At 40.9% G+C, this 27,180-nt stretch overlaps 1 protein-coding gene across 1 annotated transcript in view; it reads right to left on the bottom strand.

The window, feature by feature from the left end:
- Positions 1 to 649: 649 nt before the first annotated feature.
- SCN11A (sodium voltage-gated channel alpha subunit 11) overlaps positions 650 to 27,180 on the bottom strand; it is a 76,918-nt gene continuing 50,387 nt past the window's right edge. Inside the window, exons 19-27 of the mRNA XM_088798256.1 lie at positions 26,507 to 26,661; positions 24,925 to 25,098; positions 20,058 to 20,159; positions 19,334 to 19,603; positions 18,519 to 18,572; positions 16,458 to 16,599; positions 10,298 to 10,398; positions 6,156 to 6,426; positions 650 to 2,295 (exon numbers count right to left, since the gene is read on the bottom strand). Coding sequence (XP_088654382.1) covers positions 1,268 to 2,295; positions 6,156 to 6,426; positions 10,298 to 10,398; positions 16,458 to 16,599; positions 18,519 to 18,572; positions 19,334 to 19,603; positions 20,058 to 20,159; positions 24,925 to 25,098; positions 26,507 to 26,661 — 2,297 coding nt within the window. The 3' untranslated portion in view covers positions 650 to 1,267. The remainder of the gene's footprint in view (positions 2,296 to 6,155; positions 6,427 to 10,297; positions 10,399 to 16,457; positions 16,600 to 18,518; positions 18,573 to 19,333; positions 19,604 to 20,057; positions 20,160 to 24,924; positions 25,099 to 26,506; positions 26,662 to 27,180) is intronic.

The following is a 27,180-nucleotide window of genomic DNA, read 5'->3' as shown; positions in this document are numbered from 1 at the left end:
TCCAGGCTGCTGACATGCACATCAGCTCCTCCAGCCGGTGTAAAGACAGGATTCCAGGGCTACTTCTGCAGGGTTTCGCCCCATGCCTAGATAATCACAACGTAGGTTCTTTGCCCCCACTCCCGTCTTTGGGGGCTGACAGCCTAATGTTTTGTTTGGCCTCTGAGCATCTCCAGTTTTTAAGGAGGTCCTGGGCTACTCCTGGGCCCAGGCCCCCTTGATAGGCCTCGGTTGTGCTCTGGCTGCATTTTGTGCAGACATTCAGCCAGAAGTGAATGCAGGGCTCATCAAATAGCTAAGATCACTGGCTGACCAGTATGTCCTCTGACTCCCCCACCGTGGGGTCCAGGTGCTGCTAAGCGGGTGCTGTATCCATCGAAGGTGCCCACTGCAGATTTTTAACCAGTGTCAAGTGAGACCTTCCTATTGGTTCCAGCCAGTGGTGTGCTGCAGCCAGCTCGGGCCCGTTCACAAGACCTGATGGTAGAAATTGCTTCCCAACTCCATGTTCAGAAACATCATTTCGGTAGCTTGAAGCACACCCCTGGCTTCCACCTTTGATTCCAAGCAAACCATCGCATTTAAACCACTACTTACACAATCACCGAACAAGAGGATTTTTAGTGTAGTATCTGAATAAAATGCTAAATGAAAGTCTCATTTATTTATTTATTTTTTCCAAATATATATAACAGAGACTGTAGGTGGTAAAAGATAGGGTAGTAACTGACAAGATCATGCTTTTAGGTTTGAAATAAACCTCAAATATTTAATGTTGGTAAAAACATCTGCAATAAGGTATTTATTCATTGGCAAGTTTTGAATTTTCATTCAGCATGCAAAAGAGTTATATGTGATAAGCCACATACTTGCATTGGGGAAAACATTAAATAAACATATTGGATAATGTACCTAGAAACGTGGAAAAACATAACTTAAAATTTTAATTTTTTAAAAAGTCTTTTGACATAATTTGAACTGTGTTTCAATCCTAACATTAGTGTGTCCTCTACAGCCCTTTCTAGCGTCTTCTTCCTTATTAAAACAGTACCAGTGGTTATAGTCAGGCAGGGTTATCTTATAGCTCTATAAAAGTCATTTGAAGTGAGCTTTGAAATATCCCTTCTTTCAGCCAGAAAAAAAAAAAAAAAGGAATAGCTAGTTCAGTGAGTCCACTGTCTGTTCATACACTGAGCTGTGGATCCCTGGAGCTCAGAGGCTGGAAGCAAGGCTGCGAGGCTGTGAGGTAGGGGTGGAGGGGAGGGGCTCAGTCATAGTGGGCCTTGCCCTCCGCCACCCCGGAGCCGGACAAATCTCCATTGCAGAGTGTCTGGAGTGGTGTATGAGGCCTGTCTTCCAAAACACTCATGGTCATCTTCAGGTACTTTCGAAAGGCCTTTTGAATAACAGCGGCACATCTCTCCTCTTCCTTCCTCTTGGTGGTGGTGACGATGGGTTCATATAACTTCCTGAAAGGGTTGGCTTCCATGAACTTCTCCTCCATCATTGTTTTCATGTTATCCAAACCATCGGAGTCACCGAGTACCCTAGTGGTGAAAGCAAAAAGAATATCCAGGCAGTGCAGGCGATCTCCAGTCACCATGGGCAAGTCCATCACTAGAAACTGAAATTTATTTGGCTTTGCCACACGCAAAGGCTCAGGCAGGGCATCAGCAAAATCAGAAAGGGAGGAATATTTGATAAACTGTGTTGCTTCTGGGTCAAACTTTTCCCAGACTTCATAGAATATTTCGAAGTCATCTTCCCCCAAAGGGTCCTCACTCTCTTCAGTGGCCGTATTAAAGTTCTCTAAAATCACAGCAATATACATGTTGACAACGATGAGAAAGGAGATGATGATGTAACTGACAAAGTAGGCTATGGCTATGGTAGGGAGGTGACGATTCTCTGTGTTGGAGTTACATGACCTTTTTGATTGCAGCATGGGTTTGAGGAGGGTATCCCAGCCTGCTGACGTGGTTATCTGAAAGAGACAAAGCAAGCTGCCTGCAAAAGTTTTGAAGTTGAATATGTCATCAATTCCAGAATCTTGCTCCACATCGCAAAAAGAGCTCATACCAAAAATGGCATAAATAAACATAACCAGAAAGAGCAGAAGACCAATGTTGAATAGAGAGGGAAGGGACATCATCAGAGCAAAAAGGAGAGTCCGGAGTCCTCGTGCTGCCCGAACAAGCCTCAGGATTCTGCCGATCCGAGCTAAGCGGACAATTCTGAAGAGTGTTGGAGGGAAAGGAATGTGCTCCTGTTTTTCCAAGGTAGCAACCATTGTACCTTAGGAGAAGGAAAATAGTCAATCAATTTCTAGCAGGCACAGTGGTTTCAGACCCAGACTGTGTCTCCTGCCTTGGATCTTAGTGGGATCAACTTTTATCAATACTTTTTTTTTTAAGATTTTATTAGGGAAGGGGAACAGGACTTTATTGGGGAACAGTGTGTACTTCCAGGACTTTTTCCAAGTCAAGTTGTTGTCCTTTCAATCTTAGTTGTGGAGGGCGCAGCTCAGCTCCAGGTCCAGTTGCCGTTCTTAGTTGCAGGGGGCACAGCCAACCATCCCTTGCGGGACTCGAGGAGTTGAACCGGCAACCTTGTGGTTGAGAGCCCACTGACCCATGTGGGAATCGAACTGGCAGCCTTTGGAGTTAGGAGCACAGAGCTCCAACCACCTGAGCCACTGTGCTGGCCCCAATACTTTTTTTTTTTAATTAAAGTTTATTGGGCTGACAATTGTTAGTAAAGTTACATAGATTTCAGGTGTACAATTCTGTATTACATCATCTATAAATCACATTGTGTGTTCACCACCCAGAGTCAGTTCTCCTTCCATCACCATATATTTGATCCCCTTTACCCTTATCTCCCCCCTTACCCTCTGGTAACCACTAAACTATTGTCTGTGTCTATGAGTTTTCGTTTCTCATTTGTTTGTCTTGTTCTTTAATACTTTTTAATTTAAGCACAAAATTCAGAATTTTATTTTTCCATGTAAGGGAAAATATCTATCTGTGCCTTAATTTGGAAAATAATTTCGAAGGACCATAGTTTTAGATGGGACTTTAGATGCAATAGGATGTCTAAAATATTAAAGACTCAAGTAAAGGAAAGAAAATGCAGCTTATGAAAGGCTATTTTGTGAGTTATCGCATGCACTTGAAGTACGTTATCTACGTTGGGCATTTAAAGTCATTCATGTGGTAACAATATAATAGTTTTTCATATTTATTGCATATGTAAAATGGAAAACAGATAAACTGTAGATGGTGTCTTTTAGAGTAGAAGGGGAAATTTCTGCGAATGAAGGTTGGGCTCTTACTGGAAATTGTGGAACTCCTAACCTTGAAGTTCCTTAAAGGGACAGACTCGTATAGAGGCATTTGAACACAGCCTGCCATGATATGGTCAGGGCTGAGGGAGATGGCAGTTAATATGCTCGTCTTTGGGCTAAAGGTGCCACAGAACACTCATATTTGTTAGTATGTTCATTCTAAGGACTTCTCAAGTCCAGGCTAAAAAAGCTAAGGGACTCAAATGGAGATACCTTCTCTTTTGTTGCAGACACCCCAGAAATGGCATCTCAAGCAGAGGTTTCTGGAAGCGGCTGAATATTTGGCCTAAAATGTCACCCTATTCTCTCATTAACTGCAGGCAAGTGAAACAAAGATGTAAAACAACTCCCATTTTGGCCCAAATAGTACAGAATGGCAGGAACATATTTGCCCTGTGTAGGCATGGCGTTGTTCTTGCCCTGGGTGGACGGGGTGGGGGGGGGTCCCCTAAAGTCTTTTGGAGTGATAGACAGCCAGAATTATCTGCCATCCCCTAATGATTCAAGAGAACTAGTTGATGATATACTCCACCTACTGCCCAATTATGCCAAAGAAGTTTAATTCATATGTTAATCGGGCAGCCAACCTTGACAAGATGTGGAATTTATTAAGTAGGAATTCAGCAACAACAGGAGGAGGCCCACCCTGTAAGGACCTCCTCCATGAGTCTTTCCTTGAGCAATCAAGGCCCCAGTAATCTGTCCCATCTCTGAGCTCAGTTCTTCCGGGTACCATGTGATTTGGTGTTCAATTAATTTCTCTATCTTGTTCTGGTTCTTTAAACTGGATTATTAAGTCCTGGAGAGATTCATATGGACACACACTCATTTTTGTATTTCTCTAAAAGCTTAGGAAAGAGCTTGAGGAAGGGCAGACACTAATTATTGAATGGCAGACCTACTCGCAAAGGCATATAAAAGGCCAAATTGGTGAGTAGGATTTGGTTCCATGTGTGTATTTCCTCAATCACTGGAGCGAAATGCTATCCAGGGCTATGCAGTGTAACTGCAATTGCCTAGTATCTGTTCAAAAGACAGAAGTCGGAGATATTTCCACAAAGTACGATTCCTGGCACTGCCTGGAAGGAGTTCATTAAATAGTGGAAAGAATTAGCTGCTTTCTGCACATTGGAGGAAGGGCTCTCTAAGTTCTCAGAGGGCTGCCCCAGATGCATCCAATACCATTTTCTAACGTGATTGCTTCTGTCAGTTTCACCAAGATTTGTGATTGGAATTGACTAATAAAGGTTACAGGTCTATTTAACTGTAAGCATGTGGAAAGATCTATTTCTAAATTACATCTACATAAACTTTATCACTTAGAAACCAGAACAGCCTATGAACTATACCATTTTCTTGCTCTCTGTAACATCTGCATTGCTGCTGTAGTGATAGGAACCAAAATATTTTGATCCAATACATCTGTTTGATGCATCCTGTCTGAAATAAAACAAAGGCTTCCACCTGTGAAATCAGTTTTCATTGTCTTCATTGTGTTTTGAACTATGAGAAGGGCCCCTGGGCAGTTTTACATAATTATAAAAAGTTCAATTTTCAGTTTAGTGAAAAGCAGACTTCAAAAACCCAGAGTATGGGCTGACCCGGTGGCTCAGGCAATTGGAACTCCATGCTCTTAACTCTGAAGGCTGCCGGTTCAATTCCCACATGGGCCAGTGGGCTCTCAACCACGAGGTTGCCAGTTCGATTCCTTGAGTCCCGCAAGGGATAATGGGCAGTGCCCCCTGCAACTAAGATTGAACATGGCGCCTTGAGCTGAGGTGCCTCGCGGATGGCTCAGTTGGCTGGAACATGTCCTCTCAACCACAAGGTTGTCGGTTCGACTCCCACAAGGGATGGTGGGCTGCGCCCCCTGCAACTAACAACGGCACCTGGACATGGAGCTGAGCTGCGCCCTCCACAACTAAGACTGAAAGAACAACAACTTGAAGCTAAAGGGTACCCCCCACAACTAAGATTGAAAGGACAACTTGACTTGGAAAAAAAAAAGTTCTGGAAGTACACACTGTTCCCCAATAAAGTTCCCCTTCTCCAATAAAACCTTAAAAAAAAAAACACCCAGAATAAACTCTTATGCATGAAGAATAAAAGTATATGGCAATAACCCTCCTTTATTCCTAGTATTCTTTTATAAACATTATAATTAATCATACCCGTGGTTAGGGAAAATATACTGATTATAGACATGCTGGTCCAAGCAACTGAGACAAGCACAGTTCACGCTGTGGTTTAAGTTAACACAGGATACAGAGTAAAGAAAAAGTACTGCTTGGCCTATGGCACACTGTGGAAGCCCAATCTAGGATGGGCCACAGGGGCCTCATACAGGAGGTGAAGGAAGGCCTGACAATGTCACAGGGGAATAATAATTGTGATCTGACATGCACCTGGATTTTGAACCAGAGAAAAACATGGGAATTAAATGCCAAATCCTTAAAACTATAAAATGTTCATTAGGGCTTCTAGTTGCAAGGGAAAGGTAGAACTTTGACTCAATTACCTGATAAACAAGGTGTCCCCACAGAAACCTTTAAGCCATCTTAATTTTGTTTATCTCCATTGAATAAATGATCTACCTTATTATTTAACTCTCTGTTTTAATTGTGCAGACAGTTATGGGCACGGAAATGACTCTGTATCCCCTAGCAACTTCCCAGTGGAGAATGGCAGTAGGTCTGCTGTTTCAGAAATCATATTTGTTGCTTTGCAGAGAGTTTGCACGTACTTCCAAATCAGAAGATTTACAAGTTTCCGTCTGATGAAAACCCGTCTGGCTGCTGATTTTACTTACTAACAATGGAAAGGACCACGATCACACAATCAAATAAATTCCAGCCATTGGTGAAGTAGTATTGCCTCAAAGCAAAGATCTTGATGAGACACTCAATTGTAAAGATGACTACAAATGTCAGGTTGAGACAGTCAAGGATGTACGTCACGGCTGCAGGCTGATCAGACGACTCGGCCATCATGCTGACCATGTTGAGCAGAATGAGAGCAATGATGACGATGTCAAAGACCTGGTGTGTGACCAGGTCAAACACGAGGCCCTGGCATTTGTTCTGAGGAGAAAAGAAAAACAGAAGAATCACAGATCATTCTGAGTTGCAAGGATGAACTCACATAAATAAAAAAAAAGGCATAGACAACAGAATGCATGCGATTATTCTCTTGAAAAATGCGCGCAGACCCTTTTCAAAGGGCAAGAAATTCTTGTGTACATATTTTCCTTTGCATTTAATTAAAATCACTGATTTTCAGCTGTAGGCTTATAGCTTTTATTTTAAAATGAAAATGTGTACATAAAAAAAATTCTTAGTAACAACATACCTTTGATGTGGTGGATGATGCTTTGCTAAAGTAAAACAGCTCATGTTGGATTTAAAAATAAAAAGATAAACTTTGGTCTCTATGTTTCATCTGTTTCTGTATTTTGACTTCAATGACATTAATGCAGAGAAAACCTGCTCACGTAATTATGTTGGACAAAGCGGAATCATCATCTCCAAGGCTCCATTTGTCAGAATAATCAAACCTTATACTTAACCAAAACTCCATATTCAAGCAATTCTTAAATGCCAACTTTCTAATTCTTGTTCACTTGAAGATAAAGCTAGATAAATGGGATTCTGATCCAATGATTAGAAAAACAGACACAGAAAAACTGATTATTTCATATTATCACTGATGGTGACCTTGAAAAGTGAGTATGTGCTAACAGCTCTGGTGTAGATTCTAATTCAAGTTTGTATGCCTAACCTATCCTGTGCAGTGAAACGGATGAATTTTTCTACTATTTTCTTTCATCTAACTGCTGTGAAGCAGTATTTTGTTTTTTACCTAGTAGAAAACTGTTCTTAAAAACAAACTCATACACTGATATTGTATGGTATTCTTGGCTATACATTGGTTTTTAAAAAATATGTTGTATATATTATATTATCATTTAATCAAAGTATACGGACACTATTCTATTTAGAGAAGTCATAGAGAATTCATCCTTAGGACCCCAGGCATCAATTATGGTAATTCAGGCAACAGATGATGTTGGTTTGTGGTGGTTAACTGTGGAGAAAGACTTAAGCATTTTGATTTAAGAGCTAACGGAGTCAGGGAGTGTTTGAATGGAGGGGCTACAGGACAGTTAAGACGGAAACTATATCCTTTCTGGTTGGTGGAGCCATTCAAACAGCTAGAGAACGGAGGATGAGAAATTTTGGAGGGAGATGATGAGATCTGTTTTGAGCATCTTGAGTGTGAGGTGCCCGTGGGGCATCTAAGGACCCTGGGTAAGTAGAAGTGTGGGTTTGGCGCTTAGGTAGAGAGCTCGAATGTAGATGTGACGTTCATTGGTATCAATACTGATATGAATTAACACCAGGAAAGTGAATGATATCGCTCAGGGAGATCCAGGTCAATGAGAAGAAAGAAGGGACAGCCTTGGAGCAGCATTACATTTACGTTAGTATCTTTCAAACTTTGTGCCAGGAGCCCTACAGCTTTTAGCAAGATGTCTAGAGAAGCAACTTGAAAGTCAAGTGCATTTCCTATGTGAGAATGCGTCCAGAAAGTCAGACAGGACCTGGAGAAAAAAATATTTTTAAGGATACTCTGCGGGGAAGCAGAATGAGGGGTGACAGTAAACATGACAGAGGGAAGCCATTGGCCTTACAGTTCAACTCTAATATGTGGACAAATGGAGGAGATTAAGAGTATAAGTTACCTAAAGTGGTGGACGATCAAAACTATTCTCTGTCACTTTGGAATGTACAGTGACCCCTAACACCTCAATATGATTTTTAAACCCAGTAATGAAGCCACCTTGTAGGCTCGCTTCAGGAAGAATCAGAAAGGATTCCAATCCCTTGCTCTACTTACTGCTGGAAATGAAATCTGTCACTGCTCAGGTTCAAACAGCTGTATCCATCCTCCTTCCATGCAACTATTATTCATTTGTTCCAAAGGTCAAAAGATAGTATTTAGGTTATAGGGATTAAAAAAAAAATCTTTGGGGAGGTAAAGTTGTGAGTAAAGAGCTAACAGCTGATGTGAAGTCTTAGCTCCAATTCAGGGACATCTGGGGATATGATGCTGGATTTATTTCATGTAACACTGGAATACAGAAGTTAAGATAAATGTGCAACATTAATTGGTGAGATTGTACTCGGTTGTCGGAATCACTCATTGTGAATCTTTGACTAATGACTGATAGCTACCCAGGGAGAGCTATAACGTGGCACCTACTCCCAGATGAGCCACGTGACAAACATGCTATAAAAGGTGGTTTAAGGAATGGAGGTGGCAGCTTCCCTGTGGGAAAGCAGTCTATGTCCACTTCATGTCCAATGCAGTGGAGAGGCCTAGAAGCTGCGTCTGTGTCTGTAACTTCTGTTTGGTTGTGTGCTACATTGCTAGCTTCATATCCTTTATTAAATAAACTGGTAAACATGAGGGACCGTATTGTGTCTCGAGAGTGTTACTTAATTCCAAATCTGGGACCAACTGGTGTTGAGCCAGTGGTTGCATAACATGCTCATGTAAATACAAATTCTCATTGTCTTTTTTGTTGGCTCAAGTTCAGACAAGAATTTCAAAGTGAAATCAGTACTAGAAAGTGAGACTGGTACTTAAAAGCTAAATTTGACTTAGGTAGATTAAAGTTTCACATTCTGTTGACAGATGAAACCTCCCCGGATATAATTTTATCATTAACTCCTTGGTCAAAAATTCTTAATTTTATAAATTCTAAACACTTGGCCCTGACATTCACAGACATTTTTAGTGCAAAGCAAGTATTTAATCCTAGTGGGATGGACTCTGTGTGTATCCTAAAACTTATTCTTTCATTTGAGAAAAAAATACACAGAACATGCTGTATGCCAGGCTTTATCCTGAGTGCTGAGAATAGCAGTAAATTTAACACACTTTTGATAATTCTGGTTCTCAAGTTTGAATGACAATCTCCAAATCCTCCACATGCTTCAGATACCAAGCCCTTCTCCCACACTGCTTTCCCAGACTTTTTAGCCCCCACTGACTCTCCCTACCTTGAAATCCTTCAAACACTTGTCAGAGCTACCAACGGTACCTGTTGTATTACTTTATAATCTTATGCTTTCACATCCCAGCTCTTCATTTAAACTGTAAGCACAGAGCAGCCCTCTAATGCCTAGTAAAGGAGGATTCGTAGAAAGCAGAGGTTAGTTAGCAAACTATGGCCTGGAAGCCAAATCTGGCCCACCGCGTGTTTGTGTAGCCTATGAGCTTAGAATGGATTTTACATTTTTTCAAACGTTTGGGGGAAAACTCAAAAGAAGAATAAAATTGTGACATATGAAAATTATACGAAATTCAAACGTTAGTGTCTCTAAATCAAGTTGCATTGGAACACCGCCATGCATGTTTAGTCTATATTGTCTGTGGCTGCTTTTGTGCTACAAGGGCAGAGCTGAGTAGGGGCAGGAGAAACCATATGGCTTGCAAAGCCTAAAATATTTACTGCCTGACCTTTTTCAGAAAAAGCTTGTCAGCGCCTAATATAGAAAGTTTATCATAAACGCTTGTAAAGTGGACGTGAGTAGGCATGACCTCAACTTCGCAGTAGGAAAAGTTGACAAAAGACATTATACATATAGTTTAAACTGGTCAGGATTAGGTTAAAACAGACTGTTACATTCACGTCACTGCAACAAGTATATACGAAGCACCTATTGTGTGCTCACTAAGAAACAAAGTTGTTGACCAGGCTCCTGCAATGGAACTTGAGTGTCTAATTTTCCGAAGGACTTGAGCCAGACGTATATGGGAGTTTACTGAGTTCTTGAATAATGTCTGTAAATTTAAAAAAGCAAATGAGAAGGGCACTGTAGACATCTGAGTTCATCATAACCCCTTCACGCAGCTATGTATTTAGAATCAATCAATTGCTCTCACCAGGGGCCTGGGGATGGGCTTCAGAGGTTTTTTGGATCCTAATTTTTTCATTGCGTTATAGTATTTCTTCTGTTCTTCTGTCATAAAAATGTCTTGGCCACCTAAGTATATGAAGAAGATGATAGTTCATTATTAACAGATTTTTGGAAACAAGTTCTGAGTTGTCAGAAATAGTTTTAAAGTTGTATTACACTTCTGTCCCCGATTCCTAAAATTCCAATGGGAAGCAAAAGAGGCTGGACTCTAGGAAAGGGATGAAAAGAAATAGCGTTTAAATTAAGGAATAAGGGAGAAACGTTACTTTTATCACTTGCATTTCCACTTTTCATAATATAAACAGAAGTTCTTTGCAAACATCTACATAATCTTTACAAAACTTGAATATATTTCAAGTTGCATAAATCAAACCACAATGCAACAAAAACAGAAATTAGTAACAAAAAAAATTTTTTTTAATAAATTTTATTGGGGAATATTGGGGAACAGTGTATCTCTCCAGGGCCCATCAGCTCCAAGTTGCCATCTCTCAATGTAACTGTGGAGGGCGCAGCTCAGCCCCAAGCCCAGCCGCTGTCTTCAATCCCAGCTGCAGGGGGCGCAGCCCACCATGCCATGTGGGAATTGAACCGGCAACCTTGTTGCTAGAGCTCTGCTCCAACCAACTGAGCCATCCAGCCGCCCCAGTAACAAAAATTTAAACAACAAAACATCCCACAAACTGGCAACTAAGATTCTCCTAAATAAATGAATGCATAGGTCACTATTATTAAAATTTCATAACAGCTATCCAGAGCCATTCTCTAAAAAAAAAAGAAATTAGAGACCTTTGAATGTTTTCACTACTGAACAAGAAAGAATAGAAAAATGAGCTAGGATTTTCATGTCTGGAAATTTGGGGGGAAGTGAAATACCTGAAAATGCTAGATAATAAAATAGAATAGAATTTCTTTAAATGTATAGCTGAACTTGTACAAAAGTAAGGAAAATCAAGAGAAATTAAAAAAAGACAGAGCAGTAAGTTAGCCCTGAAGCCATGGTTGGCCTAAGATCATTTGCTAATTTCTGCACAAACTAGAATCTTGGGCTTTAATAACCACAAGGGGACATGGGGGGGGGGGGGGGGGGGAAGGCAGTGGGTTTATGCCAAGATCCCTGCATGAATCAGGGACTCTCCCAGTGCTGCCATTGCAAGGGTGATAAAGAAAGCAGAATCTGTCTGTTGGCATTGAAAGACAATTAGGAAACTGTCTCAGTCTGTACTATGGGTAAAAACCCAGTCTTCCCTGATAGTTAGTGAATCCAGGACTGCCTTGATGAGGGTATGGGGTTTGAATTTACACTACCAGTATGGACCAAAAATATACAACCCTAGGACAGTCTTTTCAAAACATGGTGCTGGGAAAACTGGATATCTCCATGCAAAAGAATAAAGGTGAATCCTTACCTAACACCATATATAAGAATTAGCTCAAAATGGATCAAAGACATAAATGCAAAATCTAGACAACAAAACTCTTAGAAAAAAATGTAAGACAAAAGCTTCATGACATTGGATTTGGCAATGATTTCTTGGATATGACACCAAAGGCAAAAGAAAAAATAAGACAAATTGGACTAGTGCATCACTGAAGGACTCCTCAGTTGTTTCCATGTCTTGGCCACCATGAATAATGCTGCAATGAACTTAGGAATATATATATATCTTTACAAATAAATGTTTTCAATTTTGGGGGGTAGATACCCAAAAGAGGGATTGCCAGATCATATGGTAACTCTATTCTTAATATTTTGAGGAACATCCATACTGTTTTCCCTAGTAACTGTACCAATTTACATTCCTTCAATGGATGATTGGCTAAAGAAGATGTTGTACATATTTGCAATGGAATACTACTCAGCCATAAGAAAAGATGAAATAGTGACATTTGCGACAACATGGATGGATCTTAAGAATATCATGCTAAGTAAAATAAGTCAGATGGAAAAAGTCAACCATGTGATTTCACTCATATGTGGGATATGAAACAGAAAGCAACAAATGAACAAACTCAACAAATAAACAAACAAAAAACTCATAGATACAGACAACAGTATGGTGGTTACCAAAAGGAAAGGGGAGTGGAGGAAGGTAGAAGAGGGTAAAAGGGGTCAAATATATGGTGATAGAAGGAGACTTGACCTTGGGTGGTGAACACAGAATGCAATATATAGATGGTATATTATTGAGTTGTATACTTGAAACATCTATAATCTTATAAACTAATGTCACTCCAATAAACAAAATTTTTTTAGAAAAAGAAAAATGTAGTGCATCAAAAGGCATTATCAGTGGAGTAAAAAGGGTAACCCAGAATGGGAAAAAATATTTGTAAGTCACGTATCTGATAAGAGATTTATATCCAGAATATATAGAGAATGCCTAAAACTTAGCAATTTAGGCATTTTTGCTAATCAGGTTGATTCAAAACAACCTGATTCAAAAATGGGTAAAGAACTTGAATAGACATTTCTCCAAAGAAGATATACAAGTGACCAATAAGCACATGAAAAAATGTTCAACTTCACTAATCATGAGGAAACTGCAAATCAAAACCAAAATGAGATATTACCTCACACCCATTAGGATGGCTACTATCAAAAACAAAACAAAACACTCCCCCCACCGCCATCCCACCCCACCCCACCCTCTCCCCAAAAAACTCAGAAAACAAGTGTTGGTGAGGGTGTAGAGAAATTAGAATCTTTGTAAACTGTGGGTGTGAATATGAAATGGTATAGCCTCTGTGGAAAACGGTACGGAGGTTCCTCAAAAAATTAATACTACAGCTACCTTATGACCCAGCAATTCTACTCCTGGGTATATACTCAAAATAATTGAGGTCTCAAAGAGATAGTTGCACCACCATGTTTGTAGCAGCTTTATTCACAAGAGCTACAATGTGGAAGCAACCAAGGTGTCCATTGACAGATGAATGGATGAGCAAAATGTAGTATATTCATACTATAGAGTATTATTCTGTCTTAAGAAGAAATTCTACAGTGTGCTACAACATGGATGAACCTTGAGGACATTATGCTGAAATAAGCCAATCACAAAAAGACAAATACTGTATCATCCACTTATATGAGATACTTAGAGTAGTCAAAATCGTAGAGACAGAAAGGTGGTTGCCAGGGGCTGGGGGTGAAGAAAAATGGGAGTTACTGTTTAATTGGTATAGAGTTTCTGTTTCACAAGGTGAAGAGTTCTGGAGCTGGATGGTGGTGATGGTTGCACAACATTATGAATGTATTTAATACCACTGAACAGTATACTAAAAATGGTTAAGATGGCAAATTTTGTGTTATGTGTACTGTACCACAGTAAAAAAAAAAGAAGGAAAAAACAGAGCTCTAGAAGTTAACTAGGTTGTTTCAGGATGCGTGGCAGACATAAGTGTCTTCAGTAATCGCGCGCATTATGATAGTATTAGTACTATTATTCTAAGACTGTCCTATGTTGTGTTGTAGGATAAAGAAAAATCAGTATTTATGGAAAATTGCAGTGCTATCATTTTCCGTACCCATGAGAACCAGGTTTCTCAGTGTGACAAAGAAGAGATACAGTTGTAGCGGTTAAATGAAAATCTCATAGCTCAGAATCTGAATGATCAGTATTCATACTTCCCCGTGTATCTTTCCCAGAAGTCTAAATATTTTTTTTTTTTTTTTTTTTTTTTTGAGGAGGGTTCAGCTCACAGTGGCTCATGCGGGGATCAAACCGGCAACCTTGGTGTTATCAACACCACGCTCTAACCTACTGAGCTAACCGGCCACCCCCAAGTAGTCCTAAACTTGAGGTAGGTCTATCTGCTGTTAAAGCCTTGAAGCAATAACAATGAGCACCCAGACTGTGCTCTTGGAACGTCATCGCACGTAACAAAACTAGTCCTCCTTAGAGAAATGGCTGATTCCAGATCTGGGGCAGGAAAGGTCTGACCTCAGCCTGGAATGGCTCATCATCCAAAGAGCAAGGAATCTGTCACATGGGAGGATCTTATTTGAATCCTGATTTGAAAAGAAACAAACTTTAATATCAAGTCATCAATCAATGGAAGAATGAATTAATAAAGTATTTGAAGAAAATGAAAGACTGGAAGACATTTGAACATGGACTGGGTATTTGACAAATTTAAAGAATTCATATGCAACTTTTTAGGTGTGATAATGGAATTGTGGTTATGCTTAAAAAGAGTTCAGTTTTCATATATCTGTGGATGAAATGAGATGATGTCTGTGATTTGCTCTATATATTAAAAAAAAAACATCCAGTGGCAGGATTGGGTGAGGGCATAGACGGCATAGGTGTTAAATCAGTAAGCGTTTTGATGGGTGATAGGTATTTGGGGTTCATTTTAGTTTACTCTTGTATATGTTTCAAATTTTCTGTAATAAAAAGTAAAACAAAATTGTTAGGGGCTGATCAAAACAGTGATTTCAAATGTAAACTGAAACCTAAAATCACAAGGCCTGACATCCAAATGGCAGGTACTGATGGCAATCAAGTTGCGTATTACAGAAGTGACTCCACATAGCACACCCCCGGGTGACAGCAGTGATACAGCTGTATATGGACAGTGACTGGCTCTCCCACAGACAGCAGGAAGGCTCACCAGGACCAAGATACATTTGGGATGGGCTAAAAGAGTTCCACAGAAAAGTGGAAAAGAGCCACAAAAAAATCAGAAACCAAAGGTGAACGTTTAGTTCCCTAGTTTTAGGTTGAAACACACCTTCAGTTCATAAATGCAAGAGAAGTCAAAAAGGACAAGATTCGGAGTTTTGACTCCATAAAAAGATGAAATATCTACAAGTCAAAAATGTCATTACAATCATGTCAGAAATGAGTCACAAATTGGACGTACTATATACAAACATAAGAAAAAGATGACAATCTCGATTTTAAAAAGAGACAAAAGCTAAAGACATAATTCTTAAAGGAGAAATACTTATGGCCATCATCCTGTGAACCTCACAAATGATCAAGTAAATGAATATAAAACAATGTGGTAATAGTTTTACCCACCAAGCTAGAAAAGACAAAAGATTATAAAAATCAGAATGATGAGAAAAGCTTTTAACAAAGAGGCATTTTCATCTCTTATAAAAGGAGGGTACCCAACACCGTATTTCTGAAAGGTAATTTCACAATATATCTTTAATGCCTTAAATTCCAAGAACTTATTCTGAGGAAATAATCAGAGATACACAGAGAGAATTTCAGGAATGTTTGGGATAGTTTTAGAATAGCAAGAAATCTAGAAATGACCTAAACGTCAAAAAAAGGCGGGGCACGGTGGGTAATGCTTAGGATAAATTATGATCTATCCATAATATGGGATGTAATTCAGCCCTGACGATTCCTACAACAAAGATGAGTTTATGACATGGGCTTATAACTAATGGGAAGGAGGGGAAGCTACAAAATTAAAAATATTGTGCAATATCAACTGTGTAAAAGGAATACATATTTAAGTAGGAAGTAACCGGAAGGGATTGTACCAAAAAGGTGAGGCTTAATTCAAAATGGTTATCATTTGGTGATCACCTTACGGGCGATTTAAATTTTCTTTTTATCTTCCTTTATTTTCTACACTTACTATGGATGATAGAATCAGAAAAATAAACATCTGTTTATTACAATGCTTGGGGTGAGGGGACATCTCCCGAAAAAACCTGCCTCTTCTCCAACCGTCTTTTTTCCAAGTAAGTTCGATAAATCTGCTCTGCTGAGATTTGGGTGTTGGGAGTCAGGATACAAGTTTGCTGAAGGAGGAGAGTTTGTTCTTTGTATCCTGGGTAACAAGGTACGCTTGAAAGGTCACTAGAATACGACTATAGTGTCATAAATACTAATCCTGGTGGTCGCTTTTTCATTAAGTTTCAACAATGTCCTTTGTGGAAGAGGGTAGAACAGAAAGGAAAAACTGTGAGTTAATAAAACCCAGCTGTTTTCCGTACTTTCTTCAGCCACATCTTCAAGAATCTTCTCCAGGTCGCTCCCTTTTTGTTCTCAGGCAGATGGAACATCTACTTTGCACAACAATCTAGACCAGAATTATGTTTCACTGAAGCACTTTGGAGAAGAGAGGTAAAACACCAAATCAGGACAACCCAATACTTATCTTTTTCTGCTGTTGGTTGAAGTTATCAATAATAACACCAATGAAGAGATTCAGGGTGAAGAATGAGCCAAAGATGATAAAAACTACGAAGTAAAGGTACATGTATATGTTCGTCTCAAACACTGGCTGCTCTTCCTCCTAAGAATTTTTTAAATGAGAAAAGAAAACAATTACCAGAGAAACATATAAGCCATATTAACTACCTTATCTAGAAGACCACGTGTTTCTCAGCTGCAGCATTAACTTCTCAGACTCTACCAGCCAGCCATGGCACCTGCAGGGAGCCCCTCTTTCAGTTTCCCCTGGGGGGGACGGGGGTACCATGCAGTGGGGAGGGAGTGTGGCAGGAAGATTAGGCTTTTTCTTCTAAGCAACAGAGAATCACTGAAGGTTGTAAGAGAAGGGAGGGGCATGACCACATGTGTCCTTTGAAAAGGTCTCCAGGATGTCGATATGGACACATAATTGGAGGGAGCCAAACTGGAGACGAGGCCACCAGGGGAGGGCATGTTCACCTCAGGCAGAGGTGACTAACGACCAACTCTGGTCCACTGACTGCGTCCCTCATACGGAGCCCACGTTTTATTTAGTCTGTGCTTGTGTCCTATCATTCTTGAATCCCTAGTGCCTAGCATACCTTGCGACATGTAGCACACCTTGAATGAAGGAATGTATGAATTCATGAATAATCAAGCTCCAGAATGGAGACGAATGGACTACAATCAAGCTCCCCCAGCTCAAGGTGTGACCAAAAGCATCAGAGGCCGGGGTAGCATCATCAGACAGAGAGAGGTCTCTCAAACCTTTTTCATTTCTCTTGCCATGGGGGGATTAGTAGCAAGGAATGGGAGTAGACTGTTGGGCCAGCGGACCATGTGGCGAATATGGCAGAGAGTCAGTATTTGAGGCCAGGAGTTGTTGAGGGGGGAGAAAGGCCCATGTTTTAACCAGTTGTAACTTCCATATTTGGAACTAGCAGGAAGCTCCGTGACTATACAGACAAGGGCCATCGTGCTAGAAGCCAGCAACACACCAGCTAGAATGTCCCCGGACCAGCACCAGGACAGGTGCCTGATACGGGAGTGATATGTGGGAACCTATGCAAGCCACACACCTCTCCTATCACACATCGGCATGGGATTTCCTCCCCACCCCCCAGCTCCCCTCAAGGCAGATGGATGCCCAAGGTAAACTAGGGTAAGAGTCTTATACTCAGACCAAAAAAAAAAAAAAAAAAAGATGAGCACAATAATATTTTAAAGTATTTCCTTTGTTATAAATTGCCTCTACTGCTGCACCTCTACTCATACCAACTCTACTGCTCCTACAAGCTCACATGTACCAAACACCTACTATGTGCCAAGCATCAACTCTGAAGACTCTCAAACAGAACAACACACACGAGTGTGATGATAGGAAAAACAAACAATGCTGATTCCACTCTTGATTCAACCATTCGCTCACACCATGGCTTTGGGCAACACTCTTCCTTTCTATTCCTCTGTCTTCCAACTAGGAAATAGAAATGGACTAGACTGCTGAATATTCTCCTAACTTTGGGAATCCATGGTCACTTTTTATGTAACTAGAGTTTAACAGTTGACAATCACCAGAAACCCCTGTCGTCTCTAGGGCTTCCTGGAGCCTGCAGCCACGGGAGGTTGCTCTTGCTCACACCTAGTCCAATCTTAAGGTTTTCCCACAGCCAAGGGCTGTGAAAAATGGCTTCTGCCTCTCCATCCATTTGGGAAAGAGGTGAGAGAGGAAAATCAAGACATCCTGTGATTCTGTTTTTGCTTCTGGCTCCATCTCCTACATGAGTGGTTTCTCTTTGGTCACTACGGAGAAGGAGGACTGGACTTTGGAGCATGTTAGGATGGGATACTCACAGGAGGATGAATAAGAGCGCTTTTTAATCCGTATTTCATAGTGTTTAAGGAAAACAAAAGAACCCCGGCCACTGGAATTATGATGCAGGAAGCTCTGGACGATCCATGTGGTCACAATATCCCTGATTTGACCCTCGCACTCTAGAACATGGTGGAACATAAGCTCACCTCTCTGGCATCGACAGCTGCATGCATAATATCCGTCCAGCCCTTAAATGTTGCCTGCAACAAAAGCAGAGAAACATGAACACAATTAAAGACAACATCAACAGACAGGTACCAGGCAAAAGCAAGCAAGTTCAGTGTGCAGATGCACGTAACGTGATGCCCCGCCCTTCCAGGACAGAATGTCCAGATAAAAGAACTGTAGAAGGGAATTCAAGGATGGGTGTCTTGGATTTTGTTTTAGCTTCTTCCTCATTTGCACAAGATAAAAAGTTTAAAAAGAAAAGAAAATGCTGCCTTAAAAATTCCTAGAGAAGCTATGGATCAACTGCTATTAGGTCGGTGCAAAAGTAATTGCAGTTTATGAGGTTAAAAATAATTACAAAAACCTCAATTACTTTTGCACCAACCTAATAGAAAGAGCCTGGTTAAGGCTCTTTCCTAATGTCCGCACTGTCTGTCCAAGACCCGGTATCTGTGGTTTGACCTGGGACTGACTTCCGACTGGGAACTCTTACTAACAGTGTCACTTGGCATCTGAGGCTCCACTCCTCTCTGATTGGAGCTCCGGAAAACAAGGCACCATATTAGGACAGGGTGAGATATACAGACCCTTACAGGGGTATACCCCTTGGGGGTTGAGTCTCAGGAGATGACAAAGTTGGAGAAACTCAGTGCAGAGCAATTCCAGAGAGCATTGGCTCTACATGTGGAATTGGGATGTGATTTTATTATCTTCAAGGAGTCACAATATTTTTACTAGTTGAGAAATAATGTATCACTCTCCTCAGAGTGGAAAACATGCCGACAGCACTTACCACTTGCAGCAGGGCAAGGTAAGCCATCCCCACATTGTCAAAGTTGACTGGCAGGATGACCCAGGATAAATTTGTCATTTTACATAGACTTCGATTTGCGATAATAGTGTAATTCATTAAGTTCGAGTCATTTGTTTCATTCACGCATTTTCCAAATTTTCCAGAAAACAAGTTTACCCCCAGGATACAAAATATGAGCCAGAAAATGAGGCAGACAAGCAACACATTCAGAATGGCAGGTATGGCGCCTATGAGAGCGTTGACTACCACCTTAAGGCAAGAAAAGAGAAGAAAAACACAGTCGATGTGAGAGGTTCACCCAGCGCTTCATCTTTCCAGGAAAGGCCTGATGGGTGGGGCTGGATCTCTCAGAGATCGGTCTTTACTCTCCACTCCCACCCGACACCGTAACTCTCAGCTCCATACGTAATGGGTCCTTTCTGGTGCCACTGAGTATCACTTGAGGCGTGTCCTCTGATTTGGTGTCACAGACTTACGGGACACCTGCCCTAGGATTGAAGGGAAGCCAAAGCCCACCCCAGCTGTGGCAGAAGCTCTTTTAGGATGGAGAGTACATCTTAGACTTTTCTCCATCTCTCAAATTCTAAGCAGTGGGCTGGACGGTACAGGAAAAACTTGGTAATTTCAGGGCAGCCAGTCCAGGGAGAAAAGCTCCGCCTTTTCCTGCTAGCTGGACTTCCTCCCATTCACCCAAAGAATGTACCTTCATTCCTTCAAATTGGGACAGAGCTCGCAAGGGCCTCAGTGCTCGTAGAGTCCGGAAGGACTTAAAGTTCCTTATGTCGACGAGAGTGGGCACAGACACCTGGTGGGAAGAGAAGCCACAGTCAGTGGACCTGACTGGGGTGCTGAGAGGCCAGGTGGATTGTCCAGACACAGAAACCAGCCAGACACTGCCGGCAGGTGGAGAGGCTCTTTCTCTCCTTGCCTGGCAAATCTATAGTCCACACAGGTGAGAATGATGTATTTACATTCTTTGTTTCATGAAAGACAAAGAAAAGCTGAGAAATTGTTCTGAATTAAAGGAAACCAAAGAGACATGGCAATGGTATGGCACGTGGGGTCCTGAACTGGATCCTCGATTGCGGTGGGGTGGGGTGGGGTGGGGTGCAGACGGTGGTGGGCGGGTAGAGAGAGGTAGCCATAAAAGACTTTGTGACAATTGACAAAATTTAAAAATGGATGTGTGTTAAATTTCCTAAGTTGAATAATTGTACTGTGACAACGTGAGACAATATCCTTGTTCTTAGCAAATACACATTTAAATGACGAGGGGTAAAGAGCCTGGTGCCTGCCACTTAGTCTCAAGCAGTTTAGGAAAAAAAAGAGAACATGCCAAAGCAGGTGAGGTGAAATGTTAATAATTGGTGAATCTGGGGAAAAGACAAGAAGGGGTTCTTTTCACTATTTCTTGCAACATTTCTGTAAGTTTAAAATAATATCAAAATTAAAAGTTACAAAAAAATAATAAATTATTTGTTTGCTGATGTTTCCCCTCACTCTAATAGCTCCTTTTGGGGGAATTAAATCCTTTTTTTCTCTCCCAATATACTTCTTCCCAATAAGACAAGACTAAGAATTGGAAAGTTCTGTAAATACAGTAAAACTTAATTTTAACAAAATTAAACAAAGATGCTGAGCTTAAGTTGAAGACCGCTCTTTGCAGATCTTCAGCCATTCTTACTAGTTAAGCAGAGCGTTCAGTAGCTCACCTTGAAAGGGGAATTGCTCAGCAGGACAGGAGGCGAAGTACGACACTGTTGACTAAACTGATGGCAAAGTTCCTTATTATCTAAAACATACCCCACTAATCCTGCCAATCTCCTTGTGGTCGTAAAATATTTTCAAATTGAGAGATATTAAGTGAGTTCATGTGACAGTAACCAGATTTTAAAATTTTAATCAATTTCTTAAAATAAAGACAACAAAAAAACCCATTAATTCAAACTGTTTTTATTTATAGTCTCTTTCTTTTTTTTTAAATAGGCTCTTTGTTTGTACTAGTATTGCCTGTTGCGAGAGCAGCTTCTCCACAAATACTTGTTCGTAGCCAGACGGAAAAGGAGGGCAAAGTTTAGCAGCCATTCAGCGTTACCAAACGACTATTATCATTGGTGGGGAAGAAGTGTTCCCAGAGGGACGCTATACACCTTTTCACCTGGAACCTCACCCCCAGTCTCTGTTTCACTAAACTGGGAAGCATCAATGACACACGCAGACGTGAAGACACCCACATTCTTCCCCACTCCAAGCATTCTTCAGGGTAGGAAGTCTTCCACTAGTTTTATCTTTTTTTTTTATGTCTACCTAACTTTCACTTAGCACTCTGCACTATGTTTTTGAGATTCATCATGTTGCTATGTCTTCTTACAGTTCGCTCATCTTAACTGTTGTGGAATATTACAGGATATAAATATTCATATTTTATGGATTCATTCCCCCTTGGTGAACACCTAGGTTATTCCCATTTCTTTGCTATTATGGACAACAGCAAACTAGACAGATTGGTGCAGTTTTTCTAGGCACATACGCAAGAGTTTTCCTTAGCTGTATAACTACCATGTTTTCCCAAAAATAAGTCCTAGCCAGAACATCAGCTTTAATGCGTCTTTTGGAGCAAAAATTAACATAAGACCCAGTATTATATTATATTATACCCAGTCTTATATTAAAATAAGAGCAGGTATTATATTATATTATACCCGGTTTTATATAAGACTGGGTCTTATATTAATTTTTGCTCCAAAAGTCACATTAGAGCTGATGGTCTGGGTAGGTCTTATTTTCGGGAAAACACGGTAGAAGTGGTATTTCTGGACTGCACATTGGGCTCATTTGTAATTTTACTTAATGGTGCAAAACTTTCCCCAAAGTGACTGTAACCAATTAAATTGTTAGCAGTGATTAGAGATTCCATTTTCCTACATCTTTTTTCAATGTTAGATATTCTCCAACTTTAAAATTTTTGTCAATCTGACAAATAAAAAGAAGTTTCTCATTTTAATATGCACTCCTGTGCTAACTGGTGATATGACTAACTGTGTTTCTTCACCCATTTATTAGCAACTCAGCTTCCTTCTGTGACTTGCCTGTTTGCATCCTTCTCCCATTCTTACATTGGGTTATCTTTGTCTTGTTGATCTGCAGGGAGTTTTTATACACTGTGGATAATAAGTAATGGTTATGTCTACGGCAACAGCTGCCCCTAGGCTCTGGCCTGTCTTTAACTATAATTATGGTATTGTTGAATAGAAAAACAAAAGTTTTACATTTTGATTTAGTTGAATTTATATATATTTTTTGTAGTTGTATCTGTATTTTTCTACGCCAAAATTATAAAGATCATTTTATACAGCCTTGATTAACAAGCAACATGAAAGGATTATTCACATACAGTCTCTCATTTAATTCGCACTGTAATGTCCTGACTTAAGCATCATTCTATGTCACCTACCACATTACCACCTGAAGCTCAGAGGATCAGCACCATGTTTCAGGTGCATTTGGGATTCTCACCTTGGTCTTTATGATGCTAAGGTCAGTAATAGTGAGAGTGGACCACACTTGCCGAGGGTTTTCTCTAGGATTTATAAAGACGCATAATTATAAAATTGTTTTCTTTTCTTGTTCCACTCATTTTTGTTCTATTCATTTTGATATCAAGGTTATACGTACTTGTCTCATTAAATAAGTTTTGAAGCATCCCCGCTTTTTCTATTCTTTGTAACAATTTAAATAAGGTTGGGGTTTACTTCTTTTGTTAGTCAGGTCAGGCTGCTATTAACAGAAAACCTTAGCCTGGGTGGCTTACAAATAACAAAACTTATTGCTCACAGTTTGGAGGCTTGGAAAACCTAGGATCAAGGCACTGGTGAGTAAGTGTCTTGTTGGGGTCCAACTTCTTGGTTGGTAGACAGCTGTCTTCTTGCCATGTCTTCACATGGCAGAAGAGGTGAGGAAGCTCTGTGGGGTCTCTTTTATAAGATCACTAATCCCATTCATGAGGGCTCTCCCCTTACAGCCTAATCACCTCCCAAAGGCCCCAAATACTAACATTGGAGATTAGATTTCAAGATATGAATTTTGAGGCGGGAAGATTGACATAAACATTCAGTCTATAGCATTGCTCCTTGGAAGTTTGGAAAACTTGTCTGTAAACCCATCTGGTCCTGGTATCCTTTTTGACAGTGTGGTATTCGACTGCTGTTTTGATCTTTTAAATGGTTATTGCTAGATTTATGTTTTTCATTTTGCATCCAGTCAAATTTGGGCAATTTATAATCCACACTCATTGTTAACCATGTGAAAACTTCTGCCAAAACCTTAAGCACTTTGCTTAAGGTTACACAGAAAGAGAGCAGACATGGGATCCGCTTTAGGACCAGTCTTCTAGGTTTAGGCCAATAAACCCCAGGTCCATAGAATGGAGACACAAATAACCTGACAACTGTCTTATGGATTCTTCACTTAGGTCTAATATGATAATGGGTGCAGAGTAATTTGTACTCTGGAAACTGACAAGAATCTACACCACAAGGGTGTGGGTGCTCCCACTGGAGCTCCTATGGCATCGAGGCCTTTCCAAAATGCCTGAACCACATGACCTACTCGTGTCCACCATCAAAATGACAGTTCTCCTGTGGGGTATGCTGACCTCATGGCTTATGTGTATGCATTTGTCATACCTACCTCTTTAAATAGCATGGACAAGAGTCTAACTAATTAGCTCTTGGTAGAAAGGATCTAGATGTTAAAATCAAGGGCTTTGGAGTGAGACTTACTAGGTCTGAGTCTCACCTTCACCCTCTCTAGCTGGGCAATCTTGAACATGTTTCTTAGCCTCTCTGTGACTTAGTTTCCCCCTATGTAACGGGAAAAATTATAGTACCCCTGGCACTTGGAGTGGCTGTGATAGCTCAAAAAGAGAATGCGTATAAAGCTTAGGGCAGAGAACCTGGAACAGAGCAAGCACTCAAAAAAAGTGATCCACTTTTACTGTTAATGGCCTTGGCACCGTACAAACCAAGCTGTGAATCCCAGTTTCACTGGAAACAAGCTGCTGATCATCTGAGTTTCAGTTGTCCTTGTCTATAAGGTGGCAGGTGATGTATAACTCCGCTTAACGTGAGACCTTGTTGTGCAGATGAAAGGAAGGCGTATCTGTGAATAATCCTCTTGTGTTGCTTTTCAATCAAGATGGAGACTAGCCTAGTCTGTTGGCTGCTGACCTGCTTTGAGAAGTCTTGAAAAGAAATGGAAAATTGAAAGAAGGGTAAATGGGGGAGACTCAAAATTATTTGAGGTATACATTGGGCATAAGCAGTGTTTATGGAAAGAAGTGGATGAGTGCCATCATGGAAAGCATTGGGGTGGTAAACACACGAAGTGCAGTGTACAATAAATGGGACCCAGGAAAGACAGGGCTGCTGTTACATAAACAATAATTACTTACAAGTACTGTGAAGGAAAACATTTTAGAGAGGCACACAGAAAATGCAGCTCCCGTATGATCCCCTCTCCCACTCCCCCCCCACCCCTGCCTGCATGGGACACAGAGATGGTAAACTTACCATCACAATGACGAAATCGAGCCAGCACCAGGCACTGGTGAAATACTTCCTAAATCCTAAGGCCACCCATTTCAGACCCATCTCCAGGATAAAAATGTATGTGAAAATACAGTCGGTATATGCAAGTAATGCTTTGATATTGGGTTGTTTGTTAAGGTTAACATCTTCAAATATCTGAAATGATAAAGCATAGCAATAGGTCAGGTTGAATATTTGCGTAGAACTCCTTGCTGACTCTACTTTTTCTTTTTCTTCCTATTTGAATAAACTAATATCTCTCTTAGTGATGAAGTGTTGCTCGCAAGGTATGGAAGGCTGTTTTTTTCCCAATGGAATCAATGCCACTGCTTTCCCACTGACTAGCGCAGGGCTTGGTAGACACCAGTTACCCTTTGTGGAGTAAATGAAAGAACCTACCACTTGAATAAGAGTAGACAGCCAGGGAGACTATAATTATCAAACAATTACAGGGAACCAAGGGCCAATGATTAGCAATAAAAATTAATCAAGGCCGTTCTCTGAGATCGTTTTAGAGAAATTTGCTTTTTTGTTTGAGGAATAATTTACATCGCGATAAGAAGATAAATGGGGATGTCTGTTGTCACAGGCTCTGATGGGCCCCAGTATGTGCTCAGCATCTTTCACCTAGAGATCGCACAGGTGTAAAGCACTAACCAGGGAGACATGGGTGAAGAAGGAAGACATTTCCTTGTCCCTTCTATTTGCTAGCAACTTATTGTGAAGTGTTCTTTGACTTTAAATCAATAAGGAGGAGCCCAGGGCTCCATCCATAACAGATAGTACAAAAAAACTTACTCCTATATTATGATCATTTTAAGGGGAGATGCAAAATAGAGCGGGAGCGGGGAGAGAGAGAGAGAATATGAAATATGTAGGTGATAAGAGAGAAAATACTATCACCCAAGGGGAAGATAAAGGGGGCAAGAAGGACCAAAAGATGAGAAGAGAGCAGGAAGGAGTTTATGACTATACGGCTATGGAGGCTGATGGATTCAGTTATTTCTAGACCTCACTGGGACACACCACACTTCGATTTGGATGGATCTGTCATGCACATAAAGAAGTATCTCTTTGTCTCTCCTCTCATGGGATCATGAACGATGGAAAACACCAAGGTAACTTACTATATCCTACTCTGCTCCCGGTAGCATTCTCCTTCTAACATTTTACCTTTTAGAAAGTAGCATTATGGTCTTCAGGAAAAGAGAGGGTAGGAGCACTGCTGTCTAGAGGAGAAAACAGGTAGGATACAGTGAAAATGTCTAGAAATCCTCCAAAAAAAATGGACAGACCTAGGGTCAAGGGCAAGACTCCAATAGCCACGTTAGGGTGCTGGTTTGGGTCATGCTTCCCCATGGGTAAAGCGCCTTTGGCTTAGGGATTTCCCAAGCATGACTCCAGAAGTTGTTATGCAAAATCCTGTCCCCTCAGGGGAAGTAGCAGCAAAGATCTCACTTCTGCCTAGTCTCCCCATGTTCATAGTCCCATGAGGGGTGAGGTCATAATGCAGCTCCCCCAGCTGCCTTGTTCCCGAATGTCCCCACAAGACATGACAATTTACCAGTGCCCCACTGCTCAGCAGAATCACAAAGATAATAAAGCTCTCAAACCAGCTGTGTTTCACTATTTGGTAGCAGGTTTTCCGCAGTTTCCACCAAAGCATCCAGTGGAACTTTCGCTTGTTCACAGCACAGCATGGAGAGCAGCAACCCAGGCCTGCAAGGGATGAGCAGAGGCACTATCATTAGCATCTGCAGGAAACGGCATTAATAGCCCAAAGCCTCGCGCCTTACCATGTGACTTTGCAATCCCTCCCACTAAAGAGGGGGAGTCTTTTCCCAACCCCTTGAATCTGGGCCCAGCCATGTGACTTGATTTAGCCAATAGAGCAGAGTGAAAGTCGCAATGCGCCAGTTCTGAGCCGAGATCCCCCTAGGCCTTGCATGTTTTCACTTGCTTTCCTGCATGCTCTGCATAAGAAAGTTGTATTCAGGTCAGCCCACTGGTTCCAGGAGGATCAGCATGTTACACAGAGCCACGCTGCATAGTTAAGCCCAGGCTAGCTCAGCTGACTTGCAGTCGATACCACTTACATGAATCAAGCCAGCCAAGATCAGCAGAGACAACTGGCCTAGATGAGCTGAATCAGGCAGACACCTATTTATTATTGCATGCTACTGAGGTTTTGTGGTTGCTTGTTATGCAGCCATGGTTTTTGGCTGTAGTGAACAGTGT

This window comes from Rhinolophus sinicus, chromosome 5 (genome assembly GCF_057876585.1).
Source record: "Rhinolophus sinicus isolate RSI-liver-muscle chromosome 5, RSI-T2T, whole genome shotgun sequence".
Taxonomy (NCBI): domain Eukaryota; kingdom Metazoa; phylum Chordata; class Mammalia; order Chiroptera; family Rhinolophidae; genus Rhinolophus; species Rhinolophus sinicus.
The sequence above is the reverse complement of the archived record's forward strand: the minus strand, read 5'-3'. Positions and strand labels throughout refer to the sequence as shown.